The following is a 15,939-nucleotide window of genomic DNA, read 5'->3' on the forward strand; positions in this document are numbered from 1 at the left end:
ATTCACTGAAACTCAGCTGCTTGTTTTTTTTATTGCCTTGTGCATAGCGTTATGAAGAGAAAAGCAGCACCAATCTTTGGGAGCCAGTGCTCCTGCAAGAGTAATCTCAGGGTCCCACATGCCACTGAGCTCTTGGGAGTGATCACACTGGGTGATCCAGCTCCTCCTCTGCTGAAGCTGTTCCCAAGAGCCATTCCAGCAGGGAAACTGCACCAGCACACCTCTGCTTGCCAGGCGTGGTCACTTGTAGCCAGCTAGCCCTCAAAGGCTGGTCATGCTCCCAAATGTCACTCTAGGACAAGAAGGGATGGGAATGAAGAAACTGAGCATGCTGGTGGTTATCGGTCCTTAGCTGGGCTCTGACAGCAGTCTGCTCCTTTCACAGGTGGCAAGAAGCCTCTTTCCCCACGTCTTCCTGATGTTTTTGCTGGACCAAAGCTGGCTCACTCTTACGCTGAGCCATTCCCATGTCCCTAGGTTGACTGTGCATCAAGACATGAGTTCCCAGCCAGACATTGCTGATTATTATAGGAAAAGCCATCATCCTAGCCAAGGATTCTTGACAAGTAGTGAGCACATATATCTACAGGAACTCTGATCTGATCAGCGTGCCTCCAACTATACATCCATTAAAACAATCCACTGTCACTGTGCTGATCATACAGCAGTCTCTGATCTAGGGAAAATGTTTTTTGGGCCATTTCCCTTTATAAAAAGACAGCTGGTAAGAGCCAGCATGAGGGCACACACAGCCTCTCTTTCCATCAGCGAAAGCATGGAAAATTTGCCTTTCTTTCCCTCGTGGCTTAGGCTACTCCCCAAACAGTAACACCTAGGTGCTGTAAGTGCACTTACCACAGCCCATCTTCTAGCGCACAACTAGATGGTGCCACTGATCAGTTTCTTCTGTTACCTATTCTGTAGTCCAAAACAGAGAGGTAAGTCAGCAATCAATTTTTATGGCAATTGGAAACCACTGATACCTATTTGCTTGGGAGGTAATCTAAGAAATCTCTTCTCCTAATGAAACACATGTGCTGGAGGCCAAAAGAAAGCAGACACTGTGGAGAGAAAGGCATGGCATGGTCATCTTCACCTGTTTCCCTGAGCAAAGTTGCAGGAAAAGCAGGAGATGCAACAGGGATGAAGCTTTCTCCCTTGGGCAAACACAGATGCAGAGCTCAGGGCCTTTGTGCTTTCCCAGCTTGTTCTTCCACATAGTGCAGGCTGAAAAATGTCCCCTACTTGTTTCTAGTTCATGCCTGGAGTAGGAGCCATGACATACTGAAGGTAAAGGGGAAAATATACCCTCTCCTATGGTAAGATGTTAGGGCATTTTTTCCAAAAATGTCTTTTGCTCTGAATTAGCTGGCCTTAGCTTCTGATGGACCTTGATCCACCAGTTCCAAAACGACTAACTCTTTGCTATCAAAATCCCTTCTATTCTTGTTGGTGCTTGGAAGTCAGCATTGTATCGTATTAAATATTGACCTTCATTCTGTAAAGTGCTTTGTCTTGACTCACGCGTAGCTCTTGAGTCAACTTCCATGCAATTTTGTACATCTGAAGTTTGGATGCCAAAGGTTTCAGCAGCAAGTGGTAGTAGATGCCCTAACACTGTACATAAAAGTAATAGCCCTTGTTCTCTTGATCTGTACTCTTTTTCCTATTCATATATCTCAGGGTCAGATCTGTTCACTTAAGGTTTCATAAGGAGCTGTTTTGTTCAGTTTAGCTCTTGCAAGTTGGCCTTATTTTCCTACCATGGCAATCCAGAATGGCTGCTGTCTCGTGGTGTGCATCAGTCTTTTGTCATGAGATGTTTTGCCTTCTGCCTGGCTCTGCTGAAACACATACTGTTCTAAGAACATTTCTCTAAATGACCAAGGTCAACCCACAAATGACATTTCCCCATGCTGTTTGTTCTTTTTCCAGTTTGTTTGATCTGCAAACACAGAGATGTGGGAATTCATATAGATGTGGAGCCTTCTTTCTGTCATTTTCTCCAAGGACATGTATATAGGATGAGATTTAACAATAATCTTTGGTCAGGGTAGGAAGGTAGAAGAGCTCATCACAGAGCAGGCAGCTGCCAGTGCTGCTTAGCTTTGTCTGGCAGATCCATCAGGAAGTTTCTGAAACAGATGCAGAAAATCCACGTGGAAACTGGCATGGAGAGAGCCTGTGCCAGTCTGCTGTTCTGGTCCCTGCTAAGGGTTTATGCCAGAGGAAAGGAGCTGAAGTACAGAACCTGTGAGAAAAGCTTCAGCAGTGCTTTGTATCTTTACTTGCAGGTACTACAGTATTACCATTATAAGCCTTTGCTTCTGGAGTTAGGTGATTGCCTGGTATCATGGCTTTCTTCTTTCTGTTCTGTTCACAAAGCAGCAACAAATCAAAAGGTAAAAGGCCCCAAAGGAGATAAATGCAATACATTAATTATGTTATTTTTAAATTTAATGACTTTTAGAACACATTTATGAGACAATCCTCAGAACTAGTATTTCTAAGGGGATACCAGCTGTGCCATTTAAACCACCAAGCAAGCTGAGGCTCCAGGAATAGGTTGGCCAAGGGCATCCTACTGTGGCGAGACCCGTATCACTCACTGGCTGTGCTTGAGCCTTCCCAGCAAAAGGTATGGTTCTTCTCAACAACCTCCTCTGCCATTGCAGGGTTCTGTCTGTGGAAGCTGCCCAAAACCCTGGGTCAGTTATGAGATTTAATGAATGTTAATTTCCTTGCTTCTGTGCTGTGTCTGACCCAGTAGTGTATGGCTCAAGTGTATGTTCCAGAGTCACTCAAGGACTTCACCCGCCATGAATACTATGAAAGGTAGTGGGGGGAATTTCCAAATATGTCCGGTGTTAGTAATGTCATATCATTTCTTTTGTTAATACAGTTGATCTGCCTCTCTGATAAATATCTGTGCCTTATTTCTGATTTGCTAGAGTCTGGCTTTAATTTCCAGCTCCTAGCTCCTGTTCAGTTTTTCTCTTCTGGGTTAAAACATATTTTAACACCACATGTTCTTGTCTTGAATATATTTATATGCTACTCAGCTCCACTGGGCTGTCCAGACCCCTGGTCTCTCCTGTCCCTGTGTTTTATCACCAGGAGCTGTGAGAGGTGTGGCAGGGTGAGTGGCATGGCACAGGGGTTGAGCATGGCACTAGGATGTTGAGCAGTACTGTTTGGGAAGGTTCCTTGCAGATGACTTGCTCATTTGGCTGAGCACAGGAGCAGTCTGACTCCTCTGGGACTGATGACTTCCACATCCACAAGCTCTCTCCCATTCACCTCAGGGTTGGGTCAGAGGCAAAACTGTCAGTGACATTCTGGGGGAGAGAAGAGAAAGCTGTTGGGTGGATGCAGCTTTCCCACCCCTCTTGCAGAGAGCAGCCCACTCCGCAGCAGACCTTAAGAAGTACCCTTCATTCCTCACCCAGTACAGCCAGCCGTCCCCTCTGCATGGGCTGAGAACAGCAGTTCTGTGCCCTGCCACTCGGCTGTGCAGTTCATGTGGCTTCACCCTGGTGAAATAGGTCTCAGTTTATTCTGATACACGCACCGATCTCTGTATCCTTATCACAATAAAGACTTCTTAACCCATGCCAGTGATGCTCTCGGACTGCTTTCCAGAAGATGGGAATGACCCAGGGGTAGGATGAAGCTTTTGGCATAGAAGATAGAAAAGTCTTGAGGTGAGGTTTCCTCTGCTGCCAGCTGCTCACTGCTTTTCTGTGTCAGATCTGGAGCTCCTGGTGGCTGGAGGGGCAGCATTCCCTCCCGGCATAGCAATGCACCGTGTCCTTTCCTATCTCCTGGTGCCTGGAAGGCACCTAGTGCCAAAATCTCGTCTTTTCTTGGCTTCATTTTATCCTGACCTCTCCAAAGCAGTTTGTCCCCCTTCCCCCGCCACACTGCAGGCCTGCATTCTTCTGTCCTTGCCATCCTTCTCTCTCACCCCAGTGCCACTGGCACAGTGCCTTCATGATCATCCCTGCAAAACAGGTGAAGGATGCAAGGCTGTACCTCTTGCTTCAGGGCCGCAGCTCTGTCTGCACGCAGCTGCAGCCCAGCCAAGGTAAACATGCTTGTCACCACTCATTTTTCTTTCAGTGTGCACCCTCCCCAGTTTGTTCATGCAGCTCTTATCTTGAATTTTCCTCACATTTTCCAGCCTTTCTCTGGTAAAAAGATGGCCAGAATGAAATCTCAGGCACCATAAGGGATCTGTCCAAGGCCAGGATCCTGTCACCTGCATGAGCAGAGGAGCAGTGGGGTTAAGGGCTGGAATGTAGGAACTGCATTCATCTCCACTTCTCTGCTGTGGCACAACACATTCCTGCTCGTGCTCCCCCTTCTGCTTCAAAGTTGCTGTGTCTTTGAACATCTGGGGAGAGGGGATGATTTGTCCCAGATGTATTTGCTGCATTTTCCAAATGATGTCTTTGTTTACTTCCTGTGTTGTTTCTATGTTCTATGTTGTTTGTTTCTGCTTCCATCAGTGTTTTAATGTGTTGGATGTGTGATGAAATGCCTGCATCTGGCCCTGTGTAGTTATCCGAGCTGTGGATGCCCGTGGATGTTCCCTGTGATTTCATCCTATTCCCTTTTGCTCTCATTAAAGTCTCAGCTTTGATGAGGTAATTTCATTGTGCATTGTGTGCAGAGCTATTTCCTTTTGTTTGATTCAAACCTGCTGCCTGGTGGTGGGCTGCCTCCACGCCTGTGTTATGGATAATGCTGACTAATTCTCCAGAGCCATCATGCGTGAGATGTGTTCTCCGCCCACCCCAAATTTTGCTCACAGCTCTTTTTTAGGATCCAGCATTCTGCCATTTCTTTTTCTTGTTCCCCACGTCAGTGTCATCCATCTCCATAGGAAAGTGTGCACTGTTCCATGTGTCCCCTGGCAGCACCCTTCTATCTCAGCCTGCCCTGCCCCACCAAATCCTGCTTACAGTTGCCCCACAAGTCTCTGCTGCTTCTCCTTGGCTATCAGTACAGGGAAGAGCTGGCAACCCCAGGGCCATTCTGCATTAACTAACAAAAGACGTTGTGATGCTGATCCTATGCTTAGATGTGAGTTGCTCTGAGGCTGAATGGCAAACAGGGAAGTGGTGGAATGGAGCTAAGCTGGAAGAAGGCATTAGTATGATAACTACTATCTTTGCAGCCTGCACTGCTTGCATTGAAGCTATGAGCTGGGATGCCTTGTTATTATCACAGAGCAGCAAAGCTGCTGTTCTGAGTGTTTTAGCAACACTGCGTCCATCCATGGGCAGAGCAGCATAGATGACTGCACACCCTTGAGCAAGAACGTCTCTGGCAGAGAGTGAAGGGGAATTGGCTTCCTCTAAATCCAGAATCGCTCTGCAACTGTTCATAGCCAGACCTTTTCAGTTGCCTTTAAGCTTTGGGGCTCTCTTCTGCCCGGTGCATGTCGGAGGGCACCGTCGTGTCCCCTCCGCGCGAGAGTGCGACCTTGCTCCTGTCCTTGTCCCCATCCCCGGCCCCAGCCGTGCCACGGGCGTGCGGGGCTAGCCGGAGCCGTGCCGACGCGGTGCCACCGCCGCTTCCCCAGGAGATGGGGCAGGAGAGCAGCGCTGTTCGGAATGGGGCCGGGGGAACCGCCCGCGCCGTGAAGCCCCCGCCTCGCTCGGCTCTGCCCCCGCGCAGGGGCTCGGTCACGGCGCGTCCCTGCCGTGGGGGCCCCGCTCCCTCCCGGCGAAGCGGCCTCGCGGAGCCGCCGCTCCTCTCCGCCCGCTTCCAGCGCTGCGCTGCCGCCTCCCGGGGCGCGGGGTCCTGTTTGCCGTCCGGTTAATGAGTGAGCAGCACTCTGGACGCTTCCCCGACGGCGGAGAGCGGGCAGTTCAGCGGGCGGCCGGGAGAAGCATCCCTGCCCCCGCTCCCGCCGCCCCCCGCCCGCAGGTGCAGGGGGCTGGCACTTGGCGGGGGAACTGGAAAGAGCTGGTTCCAGTTTGCACTTTAGCTCCGGGCGGGGAGGAGGGAGCCGGGGGCCGATGGCGGGGTGGCTGCGGCCGCTGGCCGGGACCCTGCTCCTGCTCGAGGTAGCGGCTGCCGTCAGCTTCCTGCACCACCGCTACGAGGAGATGGTGCGGGCTCTGTTTCGCGTGCAGAGCGAGTGTCCGTACGTCACCCGCATCTACAGCATCGGACGCAGCGTCGAGGGCCGCCACCTCTACGTGCTGGAGTTCAGCGACTACCCCGGCATCCACGAACCCCGTAAGTACGGTGAGGCGGCGACCGGGACGGGGCGGCCCCGACAGCGCTACCGCTGCCACGCGGCACCAGGGGGCACGGCCAAGAGCCGCCTCTCTGCCCGGGTGGGACTCCCGGTGCCGGAGCTCTGCCTTTGGGCACGCGGCCCCGGCGCGTACTTTGGCCGCAGCTCTGTTTATAAGTGCAGGATGACGCAGGAGAGCTCGTCCCAGCACCCACCTGCCCCGCCGCCCCGTTCTGCCCCAAAACCAGGCAGAGGTGGGAGGGAGGAGTGCAATACTTCCTTGTCCAGGCTGCACGGGGTGGTGCTGGGCCCCCGCAGATCTCCAGACACGGCACCCGGTGCCGAGTGGCCCCGCTGCACCTTGGCAGCAGCACACGGAGATTGGGGCAAGATTCTGCCTGCGTCCTGCAGTATCTTTTGTCTTCTCAAACCTTTGCTTGCTCATCAAAGCAGGGGCTCATACATCCAGGCTGCGTGGTCCCTTTGCCAGAGTTCTGATAATGCTCCGCCAGGCTTTGCTTTGGCAGAGCCACAGGATTGCAGCTGGGAGGGTTGTGGGAGGGCACCGGGCAGAGGTTCAGCTCGACCTGCACCTAGTTCTCCGAGCAGCATGGACTTGTGGCCCTGCTTCTGGGTACTTCCACATGTATGGCGTCTTTCAGACTCTGCAGGCTTCTTTGAAGTCTGTGGAAAGTAACTGTGAAAAGGAAAACTTTAAGTCAGTTGGCTTTTATGCAGTAATTCAGGCTTCTGTGTCTGTGTGGATAATGTTTAGGGGTCTGTGTATCAATATAGGCTGATAAGTCCCGCTTCAGACTCAAGGCATGTGAGGAGTCCCTGCTGAGACCTTTTTTTAAATGAAGGCAGCACATAACCCCAAGATGTTTTTATAGATTTAATAACTGGATTACCTAATTAAGTCAGTTCTCAAGTCTCCTGAAACCTAACCAGGTCAACACATATTGCCCACCCACAATGTCCTTCGCTGAGGCATGGCAATCCAGAGGTCACTGGCAACAAATATGGAAAAGCAACATCTTGTGCCAAAACTAGGATTGTTTTAGCATCTGTCTTCAGCATGTCTGGATGTACTGAGATTTCTGAAAGTACTGCTGTGTTCTGAAAGCACTGTTGGGTTCTGGAAGCATAGTTGGGTTCTGAAGGCATTGTAGGGGTCTGGAGTCATGGTTGGGTTCTGAAGGCATGGCTGGATTTTGGAGGCATCGTCAGGGTCTGGAGGCGTGGTTGGGTTCTGAAGGCATGATTGGGTTTTGGAGGCATCATCAGGGTCTGGAGGCATCATCAGGGTCTGGAGGCATGGTTGGGTTTTGGAGGCATTATTGTGCTCTGGAGCACAATTGGGTTCTGGCAGTGTGGTTGGGTTTTGGACGCATTGTTAGGTTTTGGCAGTGTGGTTGGGTTGGGAAGATGTAGAGTTCTCTAAGCATGGCTGGGTTCTGGAAGCACTGTTAGGGTCTGGAAGCAGGAGGCACCCAGTGAGCAGGTGACTTTTTTCCTCACATTGTCACAGACCCCAGAAATCGCCGCTGAAACCTCAGCGCAACAAGATCCCTGAGCTCTGCCTGCCAATGCCCTCTTTTGTCTGTACCTTTCATGTGAAAGTTGGGCTTCTTTTTTAAGTGAATTCTCCCAGTATCTCTCACTCTGCCAACACTGGTTGCATGCCCACTGCAGAGGCAAGCAGCAGCCCAGTGGCGAACCTGGGCTATGGCAAAACAGAGAGCAGCCCACATGAGGACCATTCAGCCATCCCTCACTAAATTCTGCATTTTCCAAGTGAAGAGGCCATCTTATGCCATTCACAGGGGGACCCCTGGGCTCCCTGCAGCGTGAATGGGCTCTCCAGCCCCAGCTGATGGTGCTACTGCTGTGTTGCTCTCTCCAGTGGAGCCGGAATTCAAGTACGTGGGGAACATGCACGGGAACGAGGTGCTGGGCCGTGAACTGCTGCTGCAGCTCTCAGAGTTCCTATGTGAGGAGTACCGGCGGGGCAGTGAGCGGGTCATCCGACTGCTGCACGACACGCGCATCCACATCATGCCTTCCATGAACCCCGATGGGTACGAAGTGGCTGCCAACCAGGTACCAGGCAAGCGAGCGCTGCTTCCAGATGGTAGGGGCAGAAAAGCCCTATGAAATGGGGGGCTTCTGCAGGTCTGCTTTGCTGTGGCAGTGCTGCCCCACTCTATTCTCACCCCTACAATGCCCTTTGCCCCACAGGGCCCAGATGGCATTGGGTACTTGACGGGGAGAAACAATGCCAATGGAGTGGACTTGAACCGCAACTTCCCTGACCTCAACACGTTCATGTACTACAGTGGGGAAATCAGCGGGCCCAACCATCACATCCCACTGCCCGACAACTGGAAGAGCCAGGTATCGGCCTGCAGTGCTGCAAGGGGTGCAGCATCCTCCTATAGCACTGACATGCTCATCACAGCTCTTCCCTTCTGCTCTTCCCAGGTGGAGCCTGAGACATTGGCTGTGATCCAGTGGATTGGCAGCTACAACTTTGTGCTATCGGCCAACCTGCACGGCGGTGCAGTGGTGGCCAACTATCCCTACGATAAGTCTCAAGACCAGCGGTTCCGGAGCCACCGGCGCACGGCCAACACACCCACCCCTGATGATAAGTTGTTCCAGAAGGTGAGGACAGGATGCTGGTCCCAACAGCACTGGTTGTGCCTGTGTTTTTTCTCCATTGTTTGAATGTCCCACAGAACTGTGCCTTCAGTCTTCCATTAGGAAACACAGAAACCCAGCACAAGAATAGGCATTAGAACAGCTAATGAGAAAAATAAGTGTGAGCTGGAGCTCAGCCCTCCTGGGAAGCACAGGGCTCGCCAGGACATGCTGGGAGCAGGGCTGCAGCCTGGGGAGGAGGCGAGCAATCCACACACGGCCTCCAAAGTCAGAAATGCAATGAAATAACAGGGCTGCTGGCAGAATGAGGTTGTGCCAGCATCTGAACCGTACCACTGCCTATAGAGTGTGCAGTAGGAGACTCAAACAGCAGTTGCTCTTCAAACTGTCTTATGCAAAGGAGAGGCTTTGGATCCACTGTCCGAATTTGAACCCTGCCTTCATATCTAAAAATAAACAGCAATCTTTGAGAAGGACATAAAAGATGCCAGAAACACAAGTTGCCCAAACTTTCCTAATACACATTCTCCTGGCCACGCTCTTTCAGCTAGCCAAGACATACTCGTATGCCCATGGCTGGATGCACCGCGGCTGGAACTGTGGGGACTACTTTGTTGATGGCATCACCAACGGGGCGTCCTGGTACTCGCTCAGCAAAGGTAGGGCAGGGCAGCACCTGACCCAGTGGGGTGCAGACTGGCAAGACATCCTGGGGCTGAAAAGGAGAGAGGGGCAATTCTGGTAGAAGGGCTGGGACATGAGGATGAACATTGCATTCCACTGGCCACTGGCTCTCCTCTTCCAGGCATGCAAGACTTCAATTACCTCTACACCAATTGCTTTGAGATCACCCTGGAGCTGAGCTGCAATAAATTCCCCCCCAAGGAGGACCTGGAGCGGCAGTGGATGGCCAACCGGGAGGCACTTGTTGCCTTCATTGAAGAGGTGAGGAGATGATCTGGGACCTGAACCCCTCTCCTGCAGTTCAGGTGGCAGGGGAGCAGCAGGCACTGAGAGCGCTGGGGTGGGGAAAGCCAGCACGTCCAGGGAAAGGGAGAAGTAGAGCCATTTCCAGAGCTCTGCCCTCCTCCAGCACCCAGAAGTGCCCTCCTGAGCATCAGAGGGGCATTGACCCAGCACTGTCTCCCTCCCTACAGATTCACCAGGGCATCAAAGGGATGGTTACAGACGAGAACAACAATGGCATTGCAGGAGCAGTGATTTCTGTCCAGGGAATCAGTCATGACGTCACCTCTGGTGGGTCTCCAGTCCTCACGTGGTGCTGCTGTGCTCTTCAATCTGCCCCACAGCTCCCAAGCTGCCCTCTGTGAACCTGCCCACTGTATCAGAAGTTTGGCTCTGTCATCCTTGCAGCTTTTCTCCAGGTCTCCCTCCACCTCCTTCCCACCAGGCTGAGCCCACCTCAGCTGAAATGACACAGGCTACTTGTAGTCATGACTCAGATCCGTAGTGCCCATGCAGTTCCCTAGATGGGTATATACTCAGATTCTCTCATTAATCCATAACATGCTGCTCCCCGCTGTTGTCAGCCCCCATCCCCAAGCACCACAAAGTGCTCCCAGTGTTCCTTACATGGGAAGAATCAAGCAGGGGAGCAGCCAATCTGATGGGAGATTAAAGCTGCTGGTAACCCAAATGCAGCCAAATTATATGTGATGGGAATTAAGGGTTGTGTTGTGCACAGGGAGTCAGACTGGAACCGTGGATGCCCCTAGGCCTGCTCCTGTCTGACCAGCAATACTGAGATCTGCATCTCCCTGCCGAGAGCAGTGCAGCCAATGCTGCCATGCACTGTTATTTGGTGTTTATTGTGGGTTGACCTCTGCTGCGTGGCTCTAGGGAGACATCACTTGCAGGCTGCCAGCACAAATCTGGCCTCACATTGCCAGCAGATTGAGAAAGAAGGCTAAAAAATGCTGGGAGTTTGGAGGACACACATCTTCAAGGATGGGCGCTGAGCGAGTGCTGCTGGAATATCAATTTCTCCACATCCTGAGAGCTTTCTCTTCTCACCTTGTGTTTCAGGAGAGATGGGGGATTATTTCCGGCTGCTGCTGCCTGGCACTTATACCATCACAGCCTCAGCAGAGGGCTACCAGCCTCAAACGGTGACAGCTACCGTGGGCCCAGCTGCACCTTCACTGGTGAGTCAGACACAGGACTCCAGCAGCTCCCAGGGTGAAGGCAATGCCATGTGCCCCCGATTCCTCACCAAGCAGCCTTAGCTGCACCGGGCTGTTGTGCTGGCTCCCTGTCATCTGCCCAGTGGAGCTGCTGCTCCAACAGGACCCTCCTGAGAGCAGACTATGCAACCCGAAATAAGTTATAAAAACAGAGGATGGTGAGCCCTTGCCTTGGGAACAGAATGGGGCCTCAGACAGAGGCTCTGCTGAGCATGGGTGCAAGCCCCCCCGCTGCAACATCCCGGAATGTCTCTGTGCATGCATTGGTAAGGCTCTGCCTTAATTACACTGTAATGGTCTCCCCTTTTTCCGTCTCTTCATCCTACCCTGTCCAGCCTCTGAGGTCCTTCCAGTGCTCTTTTCTCAGCATTAGAAACCTTCTAATTTTCAGCCTAAATTTATTTATGGTCAGTTTATCCCTATTTGTTCTCATGCCAACAGTGTGCTTTAAATAGCTCCTCTTCTTCCCGGGTATTTATTTCTCTATGTATTTATAGAGAGCTGTCGAGCCCAGCCCTGGCCTTTGTTTTGCTGGATTAAGCACCCTGCTCTTTGGTTCTCCTTTGTAATAGATTTTCCTTTCTCCACATTACCTGCTTTGTTCCCTGGTGGTCTGACTTCACAGCCCACCTGTCCCCATTTACCTCCGCCCCTTCCCTACCATGAAGGGATTTGTTTGCCTTGTTCCAGCCCTACCCCGTAGCCATTTGTTTGATCCTGTTTTGATTGGATGGAAGTTTCTCTCTTGGATTTTCTTTTTGCCTGGAGCTACCAGAAACAGTCATTACTGAAAGATTGATTAAGCAGGACTCAGCTAATGAGATGCAGTTGAAAAGGTCTGTTTTGTCCTAAGCTGTTCTGTGTATTAAACACTCACAGAAATGCAAAGCAGTGCATTTTCTCTGCTCTCTGGTGAGAAAAGATGAAGAAGGAGCCCCACTCAACCACTTGCCTTTCACAGCACCAATTTCCCATTGTATCCCAACGCTGATTGAGCCCCTAGTTGAGCAATGCTTGTCTTGGCCAAGAGCTAGATTGGAAGACATCAGCAGGTGCAGGTCCTGCAGGGCCAGCACTGCTACATGGGTGGTGTTATCCTTTCTACAGGTGCATTTCCAGCTCAAACAAGATGTGGTGAAGAAGGCCCCAGAGCGGAAAGCTTCAGGCACTCGCACGAACAACAAAACCCTTCAGAAGAAGGTAGTGCCCAGAGCTGTGCGCCGGGGGACCCAGAGATGAGGACGACAGATTTGTCTGAGAGCAGAGGGAGGGAAGCCCTTGTACAGGGCCTGGCTGAAGACTCCAGCCAGTGAACTTTCCATCAATCCATTAAACTAGCCCAAGTTACTAGGTTATTAAATAAGGAAATATTTAATCCCTGAGCAAGATGTGAAGTAATTCTCAACAGAATGCATATGGGGAGTGTGTCTGGAGATGCTCTCCTGCCCTCAGGCCATCCAGAAGAGCTCTGCTCCCTTTGCTCCTGACTATGGTCACTGCAGCCCACATGAGGTGTTCAGACACTGGTGCATGGCAGGAAGAATGAGTCCAGGCAGCAAGTTCTGCCCTTGCAATCCTGGCACATGGAACCTGGCTTGTCCATGCTGTGAGCTTCACCCTCAGGTAAGGACAGTTGTCTATAGTTAGGAGAAGGATAGTTTTAAAGCAGTTATTTGTCCAGCTTCAAACACAGCGGGACAAATACTCATTCTGGGTGGCAGCACCACAAGGAGGAATGCAGCACCGCTGGGACGTGGTGATCCAAGGTCATCTGGTGAGTGATGTCACATCTGTTTCGCCGTGCAGATGGGACTTCCTGGTGGCTCATTGGGATTATTTACAGTCAGACAAGATGAAACGGTACACGCCGACAAAGGCAGTGGATTATCCTGACTCCCTATGGCTTCAGATCCAAACCAGATGGCTCTCTGAAGGGTTTGCTTCAGCCAACACAAGCTATTAGTCTGAGTAAGGAGCAGCTAGGTGAGAGCTAATGAGCAATGGAAGGTGTGCAGGACAGGTGGTTTGTCATTCCTTTGAGACAAACTGAATTTTGGGTCCATCAATGGAGGGAAAAGTGGATGCACACCAACCAGCAGTGCATTGTGCAGGTACAGTGCATGTGGACTGCAGCTCAGTTAGAGAAGACGTGGTCCAACTCCTCACTGTCACATCCTCTCCTGTCTCTGCTGCTGGTGGCATTTTCAGCCCTAGCAGTACACACACTCTTGTACCTCTGCCTGCTAACAGAGGCTCTCTCAGCCTTTCTTGGAAAGGCACGGCAAACCATCCCTGAGAGGGTATCTGTTCATGCTATTACAGAGAAGTGCCAGAATCAGTAGCACATGTTGCCATGGCTGTGAGTGGTTTCAGTCTGCGCAGGTCACTGTGGGCCAGGGATGGTGGCCAATTCCACATTCATAAAATCTAGAGAATTCAAATTCTCTAAATTTTTCACACCATCAGCAACCCAGCACAGTCACAGAAGTTGCTGGCTGCAGGGTGCTCCCATGTTGCCCTCTGGTGGTCCTAGAAAATGTAAGACCAACCCAGTTCCCCTTGCTTTCCGGTGTATGGGCGAAGGAGGGCAATGTCTTCTCTGGGCCAGGACAGAAAGCTGCAGCATCCACCTTACAGGCTGCTGTGGGGCTGTTGGCACAATGGCGAAGCCAGAGGCTCTGTGGAAACCTTTTTGCCCTATGAAATAGTTCCTACAAGACTTAACATTGTTGTGAAAGAGCCTCTTCAGCCTGGGATTTGTCCAACACATTCTCCTCCCAGCTCTAAATACTTCAGTGTTGAACATTTTGGTAAAGCTCCACTTGGCCCTGGCCAAGCTCTCCACGTGAAAACATGGTTACAAAATGTTTCCGAGACAGCTCTCTGTCCAGCCTGCATTTCCAAGGCTTGCTGTGAACTTCATCCCAAGTGTTGCAAGAAGGTAAAAACACTGGACAAACTAAAAACTTTGGACACAACATCTGCAGTGCAGTGATTTCATATCCTTCAAGGTTGCAGCCAAGGTGATGGCAGGTGGCAGGTCTGTATTACGGAGCTGGTCCCTCCCCATCCTCTCTGGGACACTTGCAGACACTGGGAGTTCACAGACCTCCTCCTCTCACATCCTACCTCCAGGCTGCAGTGCCCCAGCCTGACCCTTTTGGGGCAATTTTCTGCAAGCAAGGCTGCGAGGATCCTAGCTTGAGCAGCAGCCCCAGTGGAGTGGCTGGTGGGATCTGAGTGTGTGTGATGTGGCTGGCACAAAGTAGGCAGAAAAAGGGAAGATACAAAAAAGCTGAATCCCAGGAAGAGTGAGACACCTTTGCTGGAAATGTCAGCAGAGGTGGGTTGGTGATTGCACTAACCTAGGAAGCTGCAAGAGCATGGGGAGGATGAACCCTCCAGCAATACTGTGGTTAAATCAGAGAGCTAGAAATGGTGATTGTATGAAGAACAGTTTGTGAAGTGGAGGCATGCAGGGAGACACATCTCGCAGATAAAAATATACAAGCCTTTTTTAAGTGCGTAGCTTTTCTTGGAACGCTGGAACAAAACCAGACTCAAAGCCAAGGATAAGGTTGGAAGTGAGGATAGCAATGAAAAGCTCAGAGCCACCATATAAGAGCAGAGGCAAAGGGAGAAGAGGGACATGGCTCTGCCCAATTGCATACAGCCCAATAAAGAAGTTAGTGGGAAAATCTGGGGGTTCTCAGCTTCAGGGTCTGTTGTGATATGTGGGGCTGGGTTTGGGCTTAGTTTCCAGAAAAAGACTTGCTTGGATGGTGTTATTTCTATCTTGGCATCTATTAGTTCAGACTAATTCTGCTGCCTGCAAAGGGCTGTGCAAAGGGATGCTGCTGTACTTGCCACCTGTCGTTAGCCCCATTCTGCGGTGCTCCCATGGCCCTGTGAATACAGACACCTGCGGGGTCATTTTATTGTACTCTGGAGAACACTGCAGAGCTGCATCAAGCTCCTCACTGACAGTATGCAGTTCAGATCTCCTCCATGTCTCACACTGGTCCCACTGAGAGCTCCCAAGGAGCACTGCACAGTGGTCAGCTCCTTCTACTCTCAGACTGCACACCCCATGTCCTTGTGTGCAACCCCCTGGCAGGGGCTGGTGTCATTCTTTAGCTGCAGCAAAGCACGCACAAGCGCCATACCTGCAGGAAGAGCACCCAGTCCTCGTGCAGCAGGACCCTGCAGCAGCTCAGCGCTGCACAGCCACGAAGCAGGCAGGCAGCCAGCTCCAAGCTCGTACATGCCCGACACAACTTTCACAGCCCTGCTCCTCGCTGCTGGCCAGCTCTGGTTGCCATGGAGAAGTGTAGCTAAACGCTCAAACCTGTGCCAAACTGCCCTGGGACGTGAGGCCATGCAGCGTGGTGCCGTACCCACGGGACATGAAGGCTTTTTCTGGCCTAGCAAGGAAAAGCAGCCAGGGCCCAGCGGTGCCGGACCCCCGCGCCGCACAAACACCCCATGCTAGCACGGACTGCAGGTTGTTTTTCTCCACCTCGGTGCTCTGGCAGCACAACGGAGAACGCACGCCGCGCGAACCCGCCGCTCCGCCGCCGCCCGTGAGGGGGCACAGCTCCGACCGCGGCCGCCCCGCACACCCACGCCGCGTGGAGGCAGGAGGGCGGGCCGCAGGGCCGGGCGGGGCCCTGCGAGACCGGGCGGGCGCTGGGGGACGGGCCGGCTCGGGGACGGGCGGGGCGCTCGGCCGCGGGACCGAGAGGAGGTGGGGGCGGAGGAGGGAGCGGGACCCGCAGGGCCGGAGCGGGCCGGGAGCAGGTAGGGACCCGCCGTGGA

General features: G+C 52.1%; 1 protein-coding gene across 1 annotated transcript; it reads left to right on the plus strand.

Moving 5' to 3' along the window:
• Positions 1-6,029: 6,029 nt before the first annotated feature.
• On the plus strand, positions 6,030-12,360 carry CPN1 (carboxypeptidase N subunit 1; the record flags this gene model as incomplete). The annotated part of the gene is made up of 9 exons (XM_079536016.1): positions 6,030-6,252; positions 8,160-8,356; positions 8,495-8,650; positions 8,738-8,920; positions 9,465-9,576; positions 9,723-9,862; positions 10,075-10,174; positions 10,964-11,082; positions 12,229-12,360. The coding sequence occupies 9 exons, from the start codon at positions 6,030-6,032 to the stop codon at positions 12,358-12,360; spliced, it is 1,362 nt and encodes a 453-aa protein (XP_079392142.1).
• Positions 12,361-15,939: the final 3,579 nt, after the last annotated feature.

The sequence above is a fragment of the Tetrao urogallus genome, assembly GCF_951394365.1.
Source record: "Tetrao urogallus genome assembly, chromosome: 5".
NCBI classification, from domain to species: domain Eukaryota; kingdom Metazoa; phylum Chordata; class Aves; order Galliformes; family Phasianidae; genus Tetrao; species Tetrao urogallus.